The sequence below is a fragment of the Passer domesticus genome, chromosome 7, assembly GCF_036417665.1.
Source record: "Passer domesticus isolate bPasDom1 chromosome 7, bPasDom1.hap1, whole genome shotgun sequence".
In the NCBI taxonomy this organism is placed as follows: Eukaryota; Metazoa; Chordata; class Aves; order Passeriformes; family Passeridae; genus Passer; species Passer domesticus.
This window is the reverse complement of record NC_087480.1, coordinates 56,713,758-56,733,474: the sequence shown is the minus strand read 5'-3', so window position 1 is coordinate 56,733,474 and position 19,717 is coordinate 56,713,758. Positions and strand designations below refer to the sequence as shown.

General features: G+C 42.7%; 1 protein-coding gene and 1 long non-coding RNA gene across 6 annotated transcripts in view; one reads left to right on the top strand and one right to left on the bottom strand.

Annotated features, from left to right (window-relative positions):
- RAB3B (RAB3B, member RAS oncogene family) overlaps positions 1 to 16,517 on the top strand; it is a 48,748-nt gene extending 32,231 nt beyond the window's left edge. For all 5 annotated transcript variants that reach the window (XM_064428862.1, XM_064428861.1, XM_064428864.1 and 2 more), the window contains 3 exons: positions 7,869 to 7,987; positions 13,084 to 13,208; positions 16,245 to 16,517. In XM_064428862.1, the coding sequence (XP_064284932.1) occupies positions 7,869 to 7,987; positions 13,084 to 13,208; positions 16,245 to 16,432 (432 nt within the window). In that variant the 3' untranslated portion in view covers positions 16,433 to 16,517. The remainder of the gene's footprint in view (positions 1 to 7,868; positions 7,988 to 13,083; positions 13,209 to 16,244) is intronic.
- A 638-nt stretch (positions 16,518 to 17,155) lies between these two features.
- On the bottom strand, positions 17,156 to 19,577 carry LOC135305331 (uncharacterized). The gene is made up of 2 exons (XR_010366553.1): positions 19,437 to 19,577; positions 17,156 to 19,236 (listed from the first exon to the last, which is right to left on the bottom strand). It is a non-coding gene; the product is annotated as an uncharacterized LOC135305331 (long non-coding RNA).
- Positions 19,578 to 19,717: the final 140 nt, after the last annotated feature.

The window sequence follows — 19,717 nt, the reverse complement described above, 5'->3', positions numbered from 1 at the left end:
TGTGGTTATAATAGAAAGCATCACGGTAAATGGTGGAAGATTATTTTCTTTGTCTTGTGCTATTACTGAGCATCATCACACGTGTGCTGTTGTGGCTGACAAAGCACTTCAATTCTAAGCTTCTATTTTAAGATGCTTAGGACTACTCCAAAATAGCTGTTCTTTAGCTGAAAGTCTTCCTTTATATTCTTAGCAGAGATGTGGGTTTACTTGGAGAGTTTCAAATTTCATTTGATTTTTTTTCTTTACATTTCTTGTGAATTTAAACATGTCAGCAATATATCAAATCTATTTATTACATTGCTTTTCAAAGTATGTGCACATTTCTGTCAAACAAAAACACGAGAGGAATCTATGTTTTTCTTAATTCTAGCATTTAGAAAATGTATTTCAAACTCCACTGAAGTAAGATATGCACTTTTATATTTTCTTTTTTATTTACCTTCTGGTTGATGTGGTTCAGATTGCTCTTGGGTTTTGTTGTCTTTAAGCTTTCATTCTGCCTTCTTGAGTGCTAGAACTTTCTTTATATTTTTGTTTAATGCTCACCTGAATACAGCAGTGGGGCTTTTTTCCTAATCTGGGAGGTAATAATTGAAAAATTGCTTGGTCTACTCTAAATTTCCACCAAATCATGAACAATTACACATTAGGATTTTAAAGACTTTAGAAGAATATTATATTTTCTTTTTACTGGCTTGTTGTTGTTAATATAAATTAAGCTTGATTATTTTATTTTTGTCTTGCTGCTACCCTTCAAATTAAAGCACACATTCTTGACTCATGGTTATAATTCAATTTGGTATTTTAATCTCAAAAATATCATGGACAGCTTCCCAGAATTTCTGAGCACTTCATCTTAGAATTGACCCTCTTGACATAATATCTCTGGGGGGGTTCTTGTGAAGTACGAGGCTCGGATTTAGCCTTAATCCACTCCTAAATAAAATGAAATCCTCCCTGGATAAGAACCACCACCCCTCGCAGGGATGCTCCTAGCAGAGTACCAACTTTTTTTTTTTTTTTTTTTTTTTTACAGCTCGGGCTTGCAACAGGTCTTTCAGCACGAAGTCATCGATTTGCCTAAACACCGAAATAATTGTTTTGTAAATGATTGGGGAAGGTGCTGCCCGGGGCTCCGCAGAGCCGGGGCCGTGCCCGCCGCCTTCCTTCCCCCGAGCCGTGCCGTGCCGAGCCGTGCCGAGCCGTGCCGAGCCGTGCCGAGCCGTGCCGAGCCGTGCCGTGCCGTGCCGGTTTCCATGGCATTGCATCGGCCGGGGCTCCCTGGGCTGCTCTCCGTGCTGGGATTCGCTCCGTTCCCCTGCGTGCCGGGGAGAGGGAGAGAGCCCCACGGCGCTCATTCCCTTCACCGGTGTTTGTTCCTTCCAAGAACCGGGAGACGGAATCCAGGCAGATTTTGTGCGCTCCGCTCCCTCCTCGCAGGCTGGGCGCTGGTTCTTTTGGCACCGAGATCTCCCTCTGCGCTGCTGGGTTAGCAGGGGGCTGTGCCCGCCCTGGGCTGCAGCACATCCGTGCCTTGCCCTGCAGGACCGGTTAGGATGTCCAGCCCGAGTGCTGCTTCTGAAGTGCTCCAGCTGTGATTCATTTAGCAGCTTCTCAACAGCGGCTAATTAATAATGCTTATAGTGGCTAACACATCTGTGTGCTCTACAGCTGTTCTTACAGGGGCTGATTAACAGAATTAAGGGATATACGTGGGAAAACGAAAAATATCTAGCAAAACTGGCAGTATATTCCATAATAATAATGCATCCACTGCCCAAAATGCCACTTACTCTGGGATCTCAACCTCTTAGATGTTGTTGGTTTGGTTTTTTTATCATATCAGTGATGGTTTTATCACTTGCCCACAGTGGATGGGCTTTCAAACGCATCATATACCTCTTGAACTTTGTTTGCTGTTTATTTGGAGCTAAAGAAATGGAATTGAAGTAGACATGTGGTGTGGATGCTACAGATTTTTATCACTGCCATTCATGTTAGTTCTAAGTAATGAAAAATAAGACTTTTAAATTCTACGAGATTTAAAAAATGTGCCCAATGAATTTAATCTTTTTCTGTATCTCTTTATGTGATTTCACTTGTGCAGCCACTGTCTTTTAAATACTTTAACAGAAAAACTCAGCCTACAAAACGATGAGAAGAGCAGATAAGGTTCATAGGCAAGCCAGTCCTGTTCCAGTCCTCCTTACCCTCTGACAGATCAGGAAGGGCGACTGATGCTAATCTTCACTACAATCTCAAGGCAGCTGGGAGAATGGAAATAGCATTTTTAACATCTTAGCAGGTCTTGAGCAGTAGTGTCAATCAGAGTACCTTGGCCTGATTCCAGTGTGGGAATCATTCTGCTGAGCAAATGCACCCTGTTGCATTTTCAGTGATTCATTTCTTGTCTTATATGGTGTGCAGTTGCTGAGAAAAGTTAAAAGAGCAGGGGCTTTCCTACTGCTAGAAATATTTAAATGGTGGATTAGGTCAATCTACAGTAGCTTTTCCTGCTTGTCCATAAGCTTATTTTACAAAAGTACTTTGAAAAGTAAGTGCAGTGCCTCACCTGAAGAGATACTTAGCCACTGAGTCGCAGGGAACAATTTCAAAAGCCTTTGTGTTGGGCCTTGATGACTGGTGAGCTCTTGAAGACTCTCTAAAAAATTTCCTCCTCTCCACTGCGAGCAGTTAGTGTGAGAATGTTAGAGAGAACAGGGTGGTAGAACTTGCTGTACAGGGTAAGTACAGTAGGATAGGAAAAGGGAAATTCCTGCAACTGGTAAGTACTGAAATTATACAAGACCACTGGTTTTACTGCTTCTAAAGAGTAGAAGTGAAGATAGACATAATGGGGAAATGTTTAAAAAGTACTTAGCAAAGGTAGAGCATTTTATCAAAAAAAGCAGGGGTTTTGTGTTGGGTCTTTTTCACATCAGAAATGTTTTCCTGCATATTGCTGAAATGAAATGTCTCTCAAGGCAGCTGAATGAGTCTGAGTAGGTTCCAGTGCTCTTGGGCAATGTGAGCACTCAATAACAAGAGAGGAAAAAAAAAAAGCCTAATATGATCTGTTGAACTGGAGCATTTTGATGAGAGCTGAGTTCTGAAGGAACCAGGTGTTATTTTGCTCCTGGCAGCAATTGAATCTTCACAGGTTTTTCATGACATCACATCTCTTCCATGTCTTAACCAGTGACTCATCCTGCTTGCCTGTTTGTTCCTATTTCTGTCTGCCAGCAGGAAATGCTAAGCTTAATGCTAACATTCTCTTATTAATGACACATTAAGTCTAGTCAGCCCAAGGTCCCTCTCTCTTGTGGTGTGTGGTGGGTGGGTTGTTTTTTCCCCTTTCTCAAGGTGACTTTTGTTTATCTGATTCTTGGTAACTTCCACTCCAAATTCTACTTTTGCAGAGGAGACGTGTGTGTCTGTGTGTGAATGTAACATCCCCCTGTAACCACAGGGCTGGAAAGTGGATTATCCTGTTTTTGGCTGATCAAACCCCAAACAAGGTGCAAAATGCCAGAGTGTAAGTGTTCTAATGTGACATTTAACAGCAGGGAAGAAGTCTTTCCTTCAGCAGGTCTGATGAAGATTGTGGTGGGTTACTGGGGAGGACGTAGCCTCTGCTCTGACTCTGAGCAGCCTAAGGAAGGATCATGCCAAGTACATGCAGCTTTTGTAGATGTTGCCAATAGCTGGACAGTAAGCAACTCTCATTCTTGCATATTATTCTTCTTTAAAAAAAAAGACCAACAAAAAACCCATGGAAATCACACCACAATCCTTTAAAAAAATTGAAATGTTTATTTCCTTAGAGGCTATTTGTCACATACACTGCTAGAAAAGTCATGGTGCTGAAGGGATTAAATTCAGTACAGATTAGATGTTTCAGTGACATTTTATTTGGAACAAAGAATTTGTGGCTGGAGATCTCCACTAGAAGGATAGTTTGGAATCAGGGATTGTGGGTTTTCAGACCTGCAGCAAAGAGCATCTGTCATCATTTAAAAACTCAAATATGTTTTCTGTGTTAGTACCTTGTAGTTTCTGCTGAGACAGCCAAGTAAATTTAAGAAAAGCTTATTGTACTCCTATTGTGAATGTTTGCGTGACGGATCTTGAGACTAGGGGGCATCTGCACACAATGCAAATGCATTTAGGTCTTTTTCTTCTCTGATAAACACTGAATTTTGATTGCTCATTAATGCAAAACCTTCAAATTTTTGTTTCAAGCTACCCACTAATGGTCCTGTGGGTGTTTTTAATTGTTTGCATAAAGCACAGGCACACGTGTAAGCTGCAGAAGAACAGAGCTGGTAGCACACTGGTGTAAAGAGAGACCCTCCTGTGCCTGCCTACAGCCGAGCTCTCTGCTTCCTCAGGGACAGCCTAGCAGGTTTCTGGATGCTGGGGGCTCGGGTTCTTCCACCCAGGCGTTTGGCTAGACTGTTAATTAGTGCTACATCACCTTTCTGCTGATCCCTGCCTGTGCCTCTTGTACTTCTCTCCTAATGAGTTTGTGGTCTACCTGGAAGTCTTGGAAACAACTTGGTGGGGTGGGGAGCAATTTCTGTCAGTTGTTTTTTTCTTCATTAGATAAACAACTTGAACTTAAAAACCTGAAACCTGAAACCTGAGGCTCGTAGTGTTCTAAACTGAGGGAAGGACAACTGTTGTAAATGCTGAAGAAAGTGAGCTCAGATTTTGCAGTTTGTTTTATTTTATTTATGCTGAGGCATCTGTGTGTGTGTGGGGGGGGTTGTGCACTTGAGCTCTCATGGTGTGAGTCGAGAAAATTAAGCCAGTTTATTGCTGTCTAAGGAGCTAATGTAACCTGAGGAAAAAAGTAATTTCAGGGTGGTAGTACAACAATTCAGATGCAGTTGGAGAAATGCCACTATAAAGCTGTGAGGGGAGACAACATGCCCTGTACCTGTACAGTAAAACAGAGCTAGGAAGCCATCAGTGACTCAGGAGGAGATGAATCACATCTCTGTATTGTAGCACATGGCTACCAGGGCAAGGGTATGAACAATCTTTGTATACCATGAGATACAGGATGCATTTCCCTCACACACACTCCCTCTGATAATCTGAGAAGGCAGGCACACAAAGTATATCCTAGTGAATATGCAATTTATCTTTCTGTGGTTTAAGTGCCCATCCCCATTCACAGGGGGATCACAGACAAAATACTGAAATCAGCAAATCAAATCTGCTAAATTCCAGAGCTTTTGGGCAAGAGCACAATTTGGCTTTTTCAGTCCAATTCCTCACTGGGCTGAGGCACTGAGGTGGTATCAGGACAGATTTTGGGAGTCACCCTGTGTGTCCTTTGAGGCTGCTTCCCAGGACAGCCTGGATGTATGTCCCCAGAGCTGAGTCCTTGCTTTGAGCCATTGTCAAATTTAATTGCTTTCCAAATTATTCTGCATGTAACTTGACAATGTGTCTTGCAGTCACTTACTGCCTAGTCACAGCCTCATGCCCTAAGCCAGAGTGGGCACTGCTTAAACACAGAGGAGAAAATAGGAGATGAGATCTGGAAGGCAGATGAGCCTCTGAATGCAGGTATCAAACAATAATGCTGTGAGCATGAGATGTGGAGAAACCTGACTTCCTGTGGATTTCTTTGGTTTTGGTGGTTGCAGAATCTCTGATGTTACTAATACTGATTTAGGGCCTTCTCCTAATGAGGCACAAAGAAAGCCTCTGTCACGTGAATCCTTTGGTATTTGGAAAAGATAATCATTGCACTTCAGCTTTTTTCACTGCTGAGGTATGCTTAAGGTCTCTCTTCACCTTACCAACTGCTTTTGGTGACATATGTAAAAACATTTGAACACATTTTCCCTCAGCCAAATTTGATCAAGAGTGCCTATGTGGAGACTGATGGTTTAATAAGCCTGATGTCTTTAGGTAACCAGGCTAAAATAAACTATAGTCTCTCTGAACAAAAGAGCAATACTATTACTGCTGAGACCTTCCTTGCTTGAAGAAATATAGTTAGGATCTAGTTGTCATGGCTGGTTTAGCTGTTCAGCAGCTGAGGGGGGATGTGGTGTCAGTGAATGTGAGTGCTCTGTGATGGATTTATCACTGGCAGGAAAAGAAATGTTCACTCAGGCTGCAGGGTGGAGCCCACCTCATTCTGATATTCCCATCTCTGACCTGTTGCCAGGAGGGAACAGAACATTTCCTCAGCCAGTGTGCAATGGTTCATCATGATCAGCCAGTGGATTACCCTGTCTTGAAATAAATAAATGAAAAAAATCACATATTTTCCCAGCCAGCTGGTGGAGAAAGAGCAAGATTCCTGCTGCACAGCCTCTCCACTGGGAAATTCACAGTATGTTACAGCTGTGGATGGTCTCTCAGTAGTGCAATAGCAGAGCCTTTTAAGCAAGCTGTAGGGAGCTTATTTACAAGTGCTGTCCCACAGAGAGGCTCTGTGATGTTCTGGTGCAGAACAACAGGCGGCCACAGACTGGCTGCTGTGTGTTCTGCAAGGGCCAGCACTGTCTCTTGCATGCAGCCAAAACAAAGCTGCATGTATGGGTATCATGGGCAGGATGATTTTAAAGCTGAGTTTCCCCCCCAATGTGTCCTGGAGCTGTGGTGATGCACTGTGTCTGATCTCTACTCCTGCAAGAGTGCTCTCTGTGGATTTATTTTACTCTTGCAACTAGTTACATGGTTGTTAAGTCCTTTTGGGTCTTTTTCCTTAGAGCTTTAATCCCATTTTAAGCCAGTGGCAGCCATGCTTTCTTCGGTGTGGGTTTTGGGGGGCTGAAGGATGGTTCATTTTAGAACTAAGCCATCACAGTAACTATACTTTGACACCTCATACTGAGCACACAATTTGAAGTCAAAGCCTTTTGGCTCCCTGCAGCTGTTTCACAGAGCTGCCATTTGCCCAAAGAAGGATGAAATGTGTTCAAAAGGTAGACACCTTCAGAGTGAGAGAGACAATCAGCACACGACTTCTCTCCTTGGTTCAGAAGACAGGTCTGGAGGGAATGGATTGGGCTGTAGGACTGCTGTTCTGGTGTAGAAATATTCCTCAGTTTAAAAATAAGCTTGCGAAATGTAAAGGAAAAGTGCTACTGGCATTCAACAGATGGTAGTTGACATGTTTTCTAGCTGTCACAAGTCTTTCAAAATTCTTCTGTTGCATATGCCAGAGTTCACCTTTGTGCTGCCCAGCTGAACACAGAATGACAACTGCAGGTGGAGGAACTCTGCAGGAACTCTATGGGTAAACAGAATTAAGATGAACAACAGAACAGGATGAATAGATCTCGTATTAATATGTGCATCTCAGATTCTGTGATTGGGATATTCCACATTAAATTCACTTTCTATAATAATGGTGATTGCATCAAATCTTTCATTTTTGTCCCTAACCTGAGGCAAGAAAGGGAGTGACCTGCAGCATCTTCCTCAAGGCCATTTCCCTGACTGTGACACTGAATTGCAACATGTAAATGTTTTCTGCCTGGAACAGCCCTGGACTGGTTATTTTGCCTCTGCTTTGAAGTGTCAGTTTTCAGTGAACTTTGCTAACATTTTATTATTGCATTGCAGCTGAGGCAGAGAGGAGCAATTAAAGGGTTGACATCTTTGGTATTTTTTTAATAGTACATGTGTCAAAATGCATTTAACAAATCATGGTTGATGCAAAAGACTAATTAATGCTAAAATGTAAGCAGAGTTCATTTCAGTTGGGAGCAACTGGGAATTTTAAAATGTATAATAACAAAGAGCGGTTGCCTTATTTTAGATATAGGACCTAATTACAGCTTTTGCTTCTGAGAGCTGAAGTCTTAAATCCTAAATGTTCCTTTCTGTTGCAGGATACAGCTGGACAAGAAAGATACAGGACCATCACTACAGCCTACTACCGAGGGGCCATGGGCTTTGTCCTCATGTATGATATCACCAGTGAAGACTCCTTCAATGCTGTGCAGGACTGGTAGGAAATACTGAAATACTGTTCTTAATGTTGGGTTTGTTTGGGTTTTGGCCAACTCTCTCCCCACAATTGTTTGTTGAGGACATGAAACATCCCACCCTCCATCACTATCACCTCCATGTTCTTTCCTCTTCCCCTAAATAATTTGGTTTATAAATGTTCCTTAGAAAAACAGTTTCATTTTGATGTAAAGGTTGTAATTCAAATACTGTAGCATACTATAGTATTTGTTACTTTTAAAAGTTTCAATTTACTGTGAAGAAATTACTCCTTGAATGCTTTTTTTTGGGTTTATAAGATTTCTGGCTATGCTGCTAAAAATAGAGATTAAGAGTGGTTGTTCTATTCACCTCTCAGGCATTTGGGGAAAGGCTGTGTTTCTCCTTAGTATTGCCCTGTGACTCCACTGAAATGTCTTGCAGTCATTTCTGCTGGTTTCCTGGTGCTCATTACTGCAGATAAGAATGGTCACAGTGCAGAGAAGGGCAGTGCAGTGGTTAATGTGACCTCCTGAGGCAGATTGATTTGCAGTGATCTCAGTGACCCACTGTGGAGCATGTGACATCCTGCCTGTGGCACTGGCTCCTAGCATCTGGCTCAGCCTGGCTTTCTGTTGAACACTTATTCTGTATCCCCTCAGCCAGGCTGTAACTCAAAAGCTGGTTTGTTGTTTCAGGTGATTTGTGTTGCCTCCAAAGCTGCCCAGTTTTTGTTCTCTCTGTTCACTACAGCAGTTGGTCATGAAGGTACATGCAAGATGCAGTCTCCACTTTGACCCCCATCCCCAGTACCACAGCACCCACTGAGCTGCAGCCCCATCCTGGGCAGCCCTTCAGCACCTTGTGGTTGGGGAATACATTCTTTCTTTGTTAGAAACACAAACCCAAAGGTTTTGCCAAAACCAGTTTCATCTGTCAAGTTTTGCTCACCAAGCCCAGATGAAGCTTTTTCTGCAAGTGTCTGCACAGGGATGTTGTTTTCCATAGGAGTGCAGGCATGTGAGCTGGGGCAATATCTTTCACTGAACTATAAATACTTCCAGCTTGTTTCCCTCATGAAACAAGATCCATATGACCACACAGTTCATCTACCTGTCTGTCTGTTGGTTCTGCTCTAATAAGTTTTACTTACCAGTCTTAAGTTAGCCAAAATTTACCAAATCTCCATTTCTGAGCTGTTACTGTTTTGAAGTTTGCACAGGTGAAGTTTAACCTGAAGCTTTATATTGAAAGTAGTCTAAGATCTGTTCCATCAAAGGACACTGGTGTGAGAATAAGAATTGGGAAAGGTCAGCTCTGTCTGTTTGGCTTCATGTCTTCCTTTGCCACAGGAGTTGCAGGAATATCTTTGCTAAGAGCACCTTGTCAGCCAAAGGACAGAGGTGAGCCATCAGGCTGTTTTTTTCTTCTGTATGTCAGGAATCTTTCCAACCAGCTTTAAGGTTCTGATCCCAAATGAGGTAGTGGGATGGATAAAAAGGACCATTTCCTTCCTTCCTGAAGTGTAGAGATGAAGACTGCAGCCAAGCCAGCATCTCTGGGCCAGCAGAGTCCTCTAGTGGCTATTGCAGCCAGGAGATGGTTTTCCCCCAGTCTGCCAAATTGCTTGCTAAACTTCCAAAGACACAAAAAATGGAGAAAAAAGCTTTTGGCTGGTGCTGCTCTCTTGGTGTCTGCCATTTTTTAGCATAGCAAGTAGGATTTCCCCCCTCACCACCACCATTCTTCATGATATAATCATAATTTTAAAATCTTATTACACTGGATATGATCTTCAGTCAAGAACTGTACTGTGCATTAAAAATTAAGGTGTCTACTACTTGAGCTCCTTTATCTCCATCTCTGGCTCATTGGCACATGACTCTTTTAGCAGCCTCACCTATCCACAAGGGAAATGAGAATATTCCTCCCAGTCTGCCAAATGATCTCTCCCCTGGGAGACCTTTTACTGCCCTCACTGTTCCTATGGGGGGAACAGTGGTTTGCTTTGTGTCACTCAGACCTCTCCTAAACCAAGTAAAGGCACTTTCTCTCCTGAGTGAGAAGATCATGGCTGTATATCAGTATTTAGACAAAATCTCCAAGTAGAATATGAATGCAAAGCAGAGTTTTTCCTTTATTCACATGAATCACCTCAATTAATGATGATGATCTTAAAACCACTGAGAAAGAGACACTATTTAAATGCATTTGGGAATACCTGGAACATGACTTGTTCTCTTGTTCACTGGAACACATACAACACATTGCATGAAAAACCTTAAAACATTAAGCCTGAGTGATTTTCCTTACTGCAGTGTGGCAAGAGTTCAGTCAGGTTATTTTACAAGAAAAAATATAAATAGGCAAACACAAAGATTGGTTTTAATTGATATTTGAAAATAAGTAATTATTTCCTTTGAATATGTCTTTCATGTAGGGTGAGAGAAAAGGTTCAATGAGCTTTCATAGCTTTCAGCTCAGTTTCTAGAATTTTTTTAGTAGTCTTCTTTGATAGCTATTATTTGATGTTGGGTTGATAGTTTTGTGTGTGGATAAATCAGTTGTTTATACCTTGTTTGAAACTGCAATGGAACTAAAATATACTCAGTACTTGAAACTGTAAAGTAAATACAAAATATTATGGAAGCTGTGCTTTGGACAATCAAGACAATTTCATAGAAGGGAAATAAAAATTGGTAAAATTTAACTTAGATACAAGTGACATCTGGGTTCACAAATCATCAGCATTATTTGTCTTTAACCCAAACTGAGTCGTTGATACCTCCATGTAACTGTGAACCTGAGATTATTTTTCTTCTAAGAATGAAACACAAAGTTTGTGCTTTATTGTTAATTTGGGGAATTCAGCACAAACAAGGCACAGCATTTTATTGTGTCACACAAATATGTTTCTCCCAGTGTGTATATTAGGCTGCCCTGATGGTTGTTGAAACAGCTCCATCACACAAGCCTTGTTATTATTCATTTATCTTTCCAAAAGCATCTGGAAATTTTCTGCCTTTCATTTTGTATGGACATCAGGGTTTCTTTTATTTTTTCCTCATAATTTTTTGGTTGCTTTTTATTCCTAAGAAGAATAAAGATTGGTGTTCTGTAAGAGGTTTTCCACTAATTTGTACAGAGCAGAAGGATGTCGTTCTCTGGGAGATCCTTCATGCTGTTTGCTTCTTTTTCATTTTCTAAGTAATTCTGAGTAATTCTAAGTAATTAAATAGTTAAGACTTGGCAGGGTGTCCCCATATGATGCCAGGGGCTGAAATGAATCCAGAGGCTGAACTGTGAGTCAGAAGAGAAGCCTGCTTTAGTTTGAAATTGAACCTGGGGAGACTTTATTTCTCTCCATTGCTTAGGGAAGGAGACTGGAGAGATTTCATCTTCCTGGGCTTTTGGCTGATTTCTGCTTCAGTTACCCCATTCTCTGTTGAGCCTTGAGAAACCCCAGAGTCCCACAAAAACTCATCACAGATCCCTATTAGCTCTTACAGAACTTGTCTACATTGAGACACTCAAAAGGGTGAGACTGGAGGAACTAAAATTTGGATTGGAGTGAGTGCCTTTCCAGGAGGACACTAGGGAGAGTAAGAAGTGTCACTGCACACAGTCTTGGTTTATTTTTGCATGTTGCTCTATGGGTCTGGGCTTGGGTGAGGTTCCTGTTCCCCAGGGCAGTCCAAGCAGTCTCTTCAAGGCAAGTTGCACAATGAAATGCCCCCTTTTTCCCAGGTACCTGTGGAGTAACATAGCTGGCTGCTTTCCATGGAAAAAAGCAAGTAAGCAACTCAGACTAATTAAAAATTGTCATTAGTAGATCGGAGCTGGAGGCTGCTGCTAATTCAAAAGAAAAGGAATCAAGTGCTTTATTGTTAAGGGAGTTCAAGGAAACTTACACAGAAGTAGAATTGGAGTGGACTGCTGGCTCTCCTGGGAAGTGGCAGATTTGCCTGAAGCTGTAGTGTCCTGCCTGGAGCGGTGGTGGGGCAAAGAGTGGGAAGGTGAGTTAGGGAGTGGAGCAGGATGGAGGAGAGGAGTGTATGGCTTCTGGCATACCCTTGGGGAGGAGGGAGCCTTCAAAGGTAGAACTGACTCAGTGAAGATAAAATAGGTTGTGTGGGTCTGAAAAGATGGATGAAAGTAAATGCTACTGAGCTAATAATGTTCTGCTGCTGGCTCTGGGACACCAGGATGGTGGGAGAGGACTGGCCCCTGGATATACAGCAAAAACATTCTGTTTTGTCATGGAAAAACTCTAAAAAGGCTAAATGTAAGGTCAGAGTCCTGGGATCCACAGTGAGCTCCACTCCAGTTTCAGCACATGAAAGCTTTGGAGGCTCCAGATTCACCCGAGTGCTCCCGGCCAAGCTGCCATGCACTGCACCCCTGTGCCACTGAAATTAGTGCTGGTCTGTGATTGCAGCTGCTCTTTCCAGCCTTAGGTGTCCTTTAGTCCTGCTGGGTTCTGTTAGCTCACAGAACCTTGCTTTGATCTCATGTCTTCCCAATTTGGTAAATTTCTCTTTCCCCTTTGCAGTTGTTTCTATGTGATTTTCAGTCTCCATGAAGTTTTCCTGTTTGAGCAAAGACAACTTGATACTTCCATCTGTTCTTATGGTGTTCCTAAAACTCTACAGCAAAATGTGCTGCAGAAAATGAGAGAATTATTGTTGTTCTGTCTTATATATAAAGTTTTAAATCCAGCATGAAGTGTGCATCTGCTGTATGGCTTTCTTTATGGGACAGTATCCTTAAGAACTGTAATTGATTGTTGTTCCTCTGACAGAGGAGACCTGAAGGAGAATAAGCTTTACAAAATGCCTTTTTTGTCCCTAATCTTCAAAAATCACTTGATTCAGTTTTTTATCTGGATCTTGTGATCTTTAAAACCCTTGCAAAGTCTTAACAAGAAACTTTATTGTCCCACAAAGTTGAGGAGTGCTGTGAATTACACAGTGTGTGTGAGGCTGCTCATTTGCCCTTGAACCAGCACAGCCTGAGGATGTTGATAGTGTCATTAATGGTACTTGTTTTCATATTTAATACAGGATGGTATTTTGGCACAGCTGATGGAATGTAACAATCTCTTTTGACCTCCTGTAGGGCCACACAAATCAAGACTTACTCCTGGGACAACGCACAAGTGATCCTGGTTGGAAACAAATGCGACATGGAGGATGACAGGATTGTTCCCGTGGAGAAGGGGAAACATCTGGCAGATCAGCTGGGTACATGCAAAGCTTTTCTTTCCACCTTTCTTCCTCTGCTTCTTTGTACTCTGCTCCTCTCAGTTTGTACAGCAGTAATACTTCAAAAATGGTCTCACAACTAAGAAGTGTAATATATTCTAGGTTCATATTTCACTTGGTTTTGGCTCAGTAGGCCAAGAATACCTGGTAGACTGCTTGTAGTGTTGCTGTGTTTATAAAGGTGGTGTCTAGAGGAGGAAGGAAGATAAAGTTTATCTGAAGAAAAAAGCTTTTATTAGCTTAGCAGAAAGAAAAGAGAAAAAGTTTTCATAAACATAATTCTGTCTCCAGGTCTCTAAGTACCATGTACTCATTGCAAATCAATGCAAACATTGATTTTTGTTGAAGCTTTTTTTTTAACTAAACAATGAAAAAGAAAGAAGTTTATACATCAGAACTGAATAATTGAGTAAAACATATTTTAAAAATGTACTAGGCTTCTCTATCCAGGTAAGAAAATGACATTTTGTTAGTGATGTGGGATAGGAAAAGCAAAACAGTTCCATTGAGAGGAAGCTGGGATTGCAATGAAAATTTTATAATGAAGAGCCAAGTAAACTCATACTACTTTATAAGTTATTTATCATTTTTCATTATCTAGTATAGCCTGTATGACATTTTTATATGAAATCAGGGCTGTGTGTTAAAATTTAACTATACTGTTGTTTTCTGTTAAAGAATTCAAAGTAATAAGTAAATCCTGCTAACATTTTATTCAGGTAACAGTGGAGACCCTTACAGTGGGCATAAATGTTTAGCTTGTAAGAGTAGAGATTCTTACCACACCCAAAAGTATCACCATCATCCTCAATTTATAAAATCCTGTGTTGTCTTCAATTGCTAAACAGTAGTTGGAGGGTGCATAATAAACTGGGAGTACTGGAGTTCCAGGACACACTGCACTCATTGCTGTAGTTTAAAGTGTGGCCTTGAAAGTGTAAATTCTACATATGGCACACACAAAGGGGTCCCATTCATGGCTGGAGCCTTGAGGCACTGCAAATATCAAATTAGACCCATTGTTATTATTGTAAGAGTAAATCTTTACATGTTGCAAAGCAAACAAAGATATGGTTAGTTTGAAAAGTCAGTTATGGACTCTTTTTTACCCATCAGAATTTAATTTGTTTTTGAAAATATGACTGTGAATAAACTTGGTTCCTGGCTTGCAGACTCTCAGAAAGGTTGTGGATGCATGTGTGTCCACCCATCTCACAGGAATAATTACACTGCTAGTAATTGAAATTGTGTCCAGGCCAATGTAGCAGCAAATGGAGAGTTTCATTTGAACTCCCAACCCAATTTGGACTTCCAATGTTTTTTTCTCCTCCCAAAATTCATCTCCTTGTTTCAATACAAACTTGGCATCTAGAATCTGAATCCTTTACGTGTGGGACACTTCAAAACACACACACACAGGGTTACCATAGCAACTGATTCCTTCAATAGGAAACTGTTTTGCAGAAGAATCCCCAGTGCTGCCCTGACCTGGTGCTTGTCCAGCTCACCCTGGAGAAACCACCCCAGTGCAGGGCAGCCCAACAGCCTTTGGGAAGTGCTGTCCCAGCTCTGCTCTTCTGTAACCTCCCAACTTCCAAAACCCTCTTTTTAAAAGAGCTGGAAAATAGATCTGATTTGATCAGATCAGTTTTTCCTTATAGTAGCTATGCTAATGTGTAGAGCATTATATGAAATTATTTTGTGAGTTACGTGGGAGGAATCTAATTGGCTATTGACTGCTTAAAGTGCTAATGTTCATCATAATGATTCACATAAAGGTTATCCCTCAGCATATTTATCTAAATTTGCATAGTGACATTAACATCATTGCAATAATTCCCTAATCAGATTAAGAAATTGTTGTTAGCCTGAATGTGAACTGAACCAAAACAGATTGGTTTAGCAGAACCCAAGCCAATGTTGGACTAACAGATATCTAAATGCAGTTCTCTGATTCCCTGTGCTTTTTATATACATTTTTATTCATCATCAAAACAGCAGGTGGGGCAGACAGAACCCTCATCTGATGCAAGGCAGCCCCCCCATTTGCTAACAGGGCATCACCACCACTTCACCCCTTGTCCTATGAATCTTAGAAGGGGTTCAGATGGGGTGCACACCTACTTATCCCACACATCGAGGTGACCCAGCCTGCCAGCAGTGGCACAGTAATCAGTTAAGACAAATTTTCTCTTTGTTTGTGGCAGTTCAAAGGGAACTGATGCAATGCTGAATATCCCCAGAATGAAGCACGACAGAACGGAGCTTATTGCAAAATAAACTCTCCGTGGGGCCTCAGCTCTTGCTGCTGGCAATTCAATAACCTGACAGAAGAGAAGCAACAGCCTGGTTGGCCCTCGAGGCCCCTGGGGTGAGGGAGATAAGGAAATGCTTCTCAGTTCAGGGCATTCCTGTCTGTCAGAGCCCCTGGTGGCAGCAGGAGGCAGCAGGAGGAGCTGGTGCCATCCCCTCCTTGGTGTAACTCCAGCCTTGCTGGTCTGGTTTTTTTTAATCAGAAAGGGTCAGTGGTTAAAGGCTCAAGGAGCATTTTGCTTCTGAGCAGAGAAGTTGGTCAGCAGAAGGAAAGCAACTCCCTTCTTTCTCTTTCTGACCTCTGCTCTTGCCAGAGGGCAGCAGGGCTTGGGAGAGCCTGGCCCTTGGCAGGGCTGAGAGGAGCCCAGGGAGGTTCCCCACACCTTGCTGGTCACCAGCTGCAGCCCAGGGGATCTGCACTGCTGAAAGGGGCAAACTGACTCCCTTACCTTGGATTTACCCTTACCTGCAGCTGTGCTTACCAGGGAATGGGAAGGACCCATGTATCCTTTTCACTCTTAAAGAAGCTTGATAACGTTTAAAAGTATTTCTGCTCACTATTCTGAGGTTGTGGGGATCAACTGACTTTCAGGATTATCTGATGTCTTGTTCTCTTCAGGTAAATCCTGAAAAAAAATGTTACTTTAAAACCCATCATGGTGATCCATCTCTATTGATAATTTTGTTCCCCTTTTTTCCCAGGTTTTGACTATTTTGAGGCCAGTGCCAAAGAGAACATCAACGTGAGGCAGGTGTTTGAGCGTCTCGTGGATATAATCTGTGAGAAGATGTCAGAGAGCATAGAATCAGACAATTCCAGGGGCACTTCTGGAAGGAGCATGAGGCTCACAGACAACCCTCCCCCTTCACAGCAGAACTGCTCGTGCTAGTGACCTTCCACACTGAGAAACGTCCTTGCCCCCTGATTAAATTTTATCTTTTCATTTGTGGTGGTGCATTATCATGTAGTCCAGAGGCAGAAGTGTCTGTTGTAGGAAACTGGTATGTTTGTTTAATGTGTTGGAGTGTTAATATTATATATTTCCTCATCCAATAATTTAATAATCTGAAAAAAATATTGTAAGTGCACCTTGTGTGAATGTGAGTTACACTGAAGAATAATAATTGTGTAGTGATGCAAATGTTATTTCCACAGAGAATGTTGCATTTTTAAATTCTAAATTCCTCTATTGCAGAAAGAGTGGTTTTGTCAAGAACAGCAGGAAGCACAAAAACCAATGAGAGGGGATCAGGTCTGAGAGAAGAAAGGGGGAAATCTCTTATGCTTTTTTTAAAACATAAACAAAAAATCAATTCCCAGATATTTTGAGAATTGTTGCTGTCCTCCAGACATGGACCTCAGTTTTTCTGTAGGATGGAGCAGAAAGCAGGGTATTTCTGTCTGCCACTATGAGGTTCTTCAGAGTGTGAAGAGGAAAGGGGTTGGATTTTGTGTCAAGCCTCTAAACAGATGAAGAACACAGGCAGGAACCAAAGCTGCCAGGCTGGGGAGGAGGAGGCCTTGCAGCCATCCCTGTACTTCCTTCCCTGTGCTTTGGCTGGTGCTGAGTGAAGGAGTAAGAGCCCTTCCAGGGGCTGCCCTTGCCTCCAAACTTCTCCAGCCCAGCCTGCAGAGTGCTGGGGTGTTGCTGTGTTCAGCACATTCCTGTCCTCAATCCCCTCTCCCCAGAATCTCTGTCCTGCAGCCTTTCCCCTGTATCCTGCAGTTTTATCTCTCCAGGTCTGGATCTCCTCTCCTCAGCTGCTTGCAGGATGAAGGAAAAGGGGAGCTGGCTGCTGAATGCTTAGTTGGAGGCAAAAACATGTAAGACATGGAACAGCACTGTCTCAGAGAGATAAAAATATCAGAAACCAAAATGTGAGTGTTGGCAGGTATTTGTGCCAATATTATTAGATTATCTTTCTGCATTTTGTTGTTGATTTATTTTTTTTAATCTTGTTCTGTATGGGTGTGTGTGGGGGCTAGATTTTCTGGGTTCAGATTCAACCACAAAGTATAATTTAAGAAAAGTAAGAGTGACTAATAAAACACAACAGCAAATGAACCGTGGCAAAGACATCCTGTTATTCTGTCAACTTTTTGTGGCATCGTGCTTTGAAGGGAGGCAAAATTTTTAAACTGAGTGGATATGGAGAGAAGTTGGTTGTCTTAAGGGGAAAATTCTGGAAAGTTTTTACCTTTGGTCTGTGATCTCCTCTGACTGGGGGCACTTCCTGATGGCAGGAACAGGAGTTGAGTGCCTGCCCTGGAATGTGCTGGATCATGACACTAGTGAGTGCTTTTGTAATTCCCTTCTGCTGTGTCTCAAAGCATAATAGCTCTAAGAAGAAAAGCATGAAATTCTGGGCAAAAATGCAACGTTTTTGGAGTGGTTTGAGCTCATTGTGCTAAAGGCTTGATCCCTCTGTGTGTCACTTTTGGGAATCTCTGCTGTGACGTGTTCGGGGTGTGTGATCTCGTCCTGAGAGTGTGATTTGTGCAGTGCTGGGCCTGTGCTTGTTGTATCTAATCCCCTGAAACTGCAAAATAAAGAGAAATGTACTCACTGGGTGTGGCCAGAGAGCTTGTGTCAGCTGCATTTCTTGCGTTAGGAACCCTGCACGTGTGTGGAGAAATCTTTTTAATGCTTTAAAATCCATCAAACTACATTGATCTTTCTTTGACAGGGTCTTTGAACCCAGCAATTTGGAATCACTATGTAGGTTTAGAACAGTGAGGAGAAGGCTTATTTAGCCAATAAATGCATAGTGTTGTGTTCTGATTGTAGAAAGAGCAGGTTTTAGGGCTTTTGTATAACTAGCAATAAAATTTTAAAAAGTCCACATCAGATTTTGAGCTGTGCAGATATAACTTAGTACCTCAGTGCAAATAATGATTTGGCAGCTCAGCAGCTCCCTGATAAAAGAAAATGGATTCAGCAGAAATGGAATTTTGATTATTTTCTTTCACTTAACTCTTTTTTTTCCTCTAGCAAAAAAGACCTTTCCCTTTCCTACCCAAAACATAATTGTGTTTCATTGTGTTCTGGTCAAGTCAGATTGGCTTCTTTAAGAGTACAAACTAGGATGGGCAGATTTGTTTTTCAGAGGACAAACCAGCAAATAGCTACAGGCAGTCTGAAGAAAAGAGTTGGGAATTCTACCCTGCCTGATATTGCATACATGGAGAAGCCCAATACTTTTTGCAGAAATCCTGCAGAATTTATTTCAAATGATGACTCAAACCATCACAGGCTACATCTCTGAATTAATATACATTTTGTGTATCTCATCAGCTTCTGTTTGCTGTGAAGGAATACAGGGAGAGCCTTTTGCAGCTGGTTTCAGTACCAGCAGTGAGCCAGGAGTAATTGTTACTTGTATTAACTTGTGAGGGGCATGGCAGAACGTGAGACACTGATTTGTCAGGGCACGGGAAATAAACCTGTTTGCACTGAAGGCAAACTCGAAATTTGCGATGTGGGCATGCAGAGAGCTTGGCAGGATAGTTGTGTTAATAAAGCAGCCTGGTTACACGGTAAAAAAGGGCCACTGGGGTGTGAAAACGAAGAGGCGACAGCTCCTCACGAGCGGCTCTGTAGGCTTGTACAAAACAGCACCGAGCGCGCCAAGAGCCACAGCTCAGCAAAAGCCATCGGGAAACGCTGGGACTGGAGACGGTCTCGGCTTCCATCTGGTGGAGAACCAAAGCGCTGAGTGCCGGGGGGGCACCGAGATCAACCGGGCTGAGCCGGCCGGGCTGAGCCAGGGCCTCAAGCTCAACCAGGGCCTCAGGCTCGGCCAACCGCAGGATCCCGGTGTCCCGCCGGAGCCCTGAGGCAGAGCAGCGCTGCCGCTCCATCGGCACCGCAGTGGGATGGGGGAAAAGGATACCCAGGCACCGGAGTGTGCAGGGAGCTGCCGAAGGGGCAGGCGAAGGACAAAGAGCGGTTTGTGCCCCGCAGCCGTGCGCGCCGCCTGTGCGCCGCTCGGGGCACGCCGCGTTCCGCCATGCCGGGAAGCACGGAACCCGCCATGCTGCCCACAGCCGGCCCGAGCGCTGATTGGGCCTTGCAGGCTTGAGCGACAGCCAGCGCGACCAATCGGGGAAGGAGCTGAGGGCAGGAGGCTGGTTTCCGCCAGCTGGCTGTTGGACTATTCCAAGGCGAGAGCAG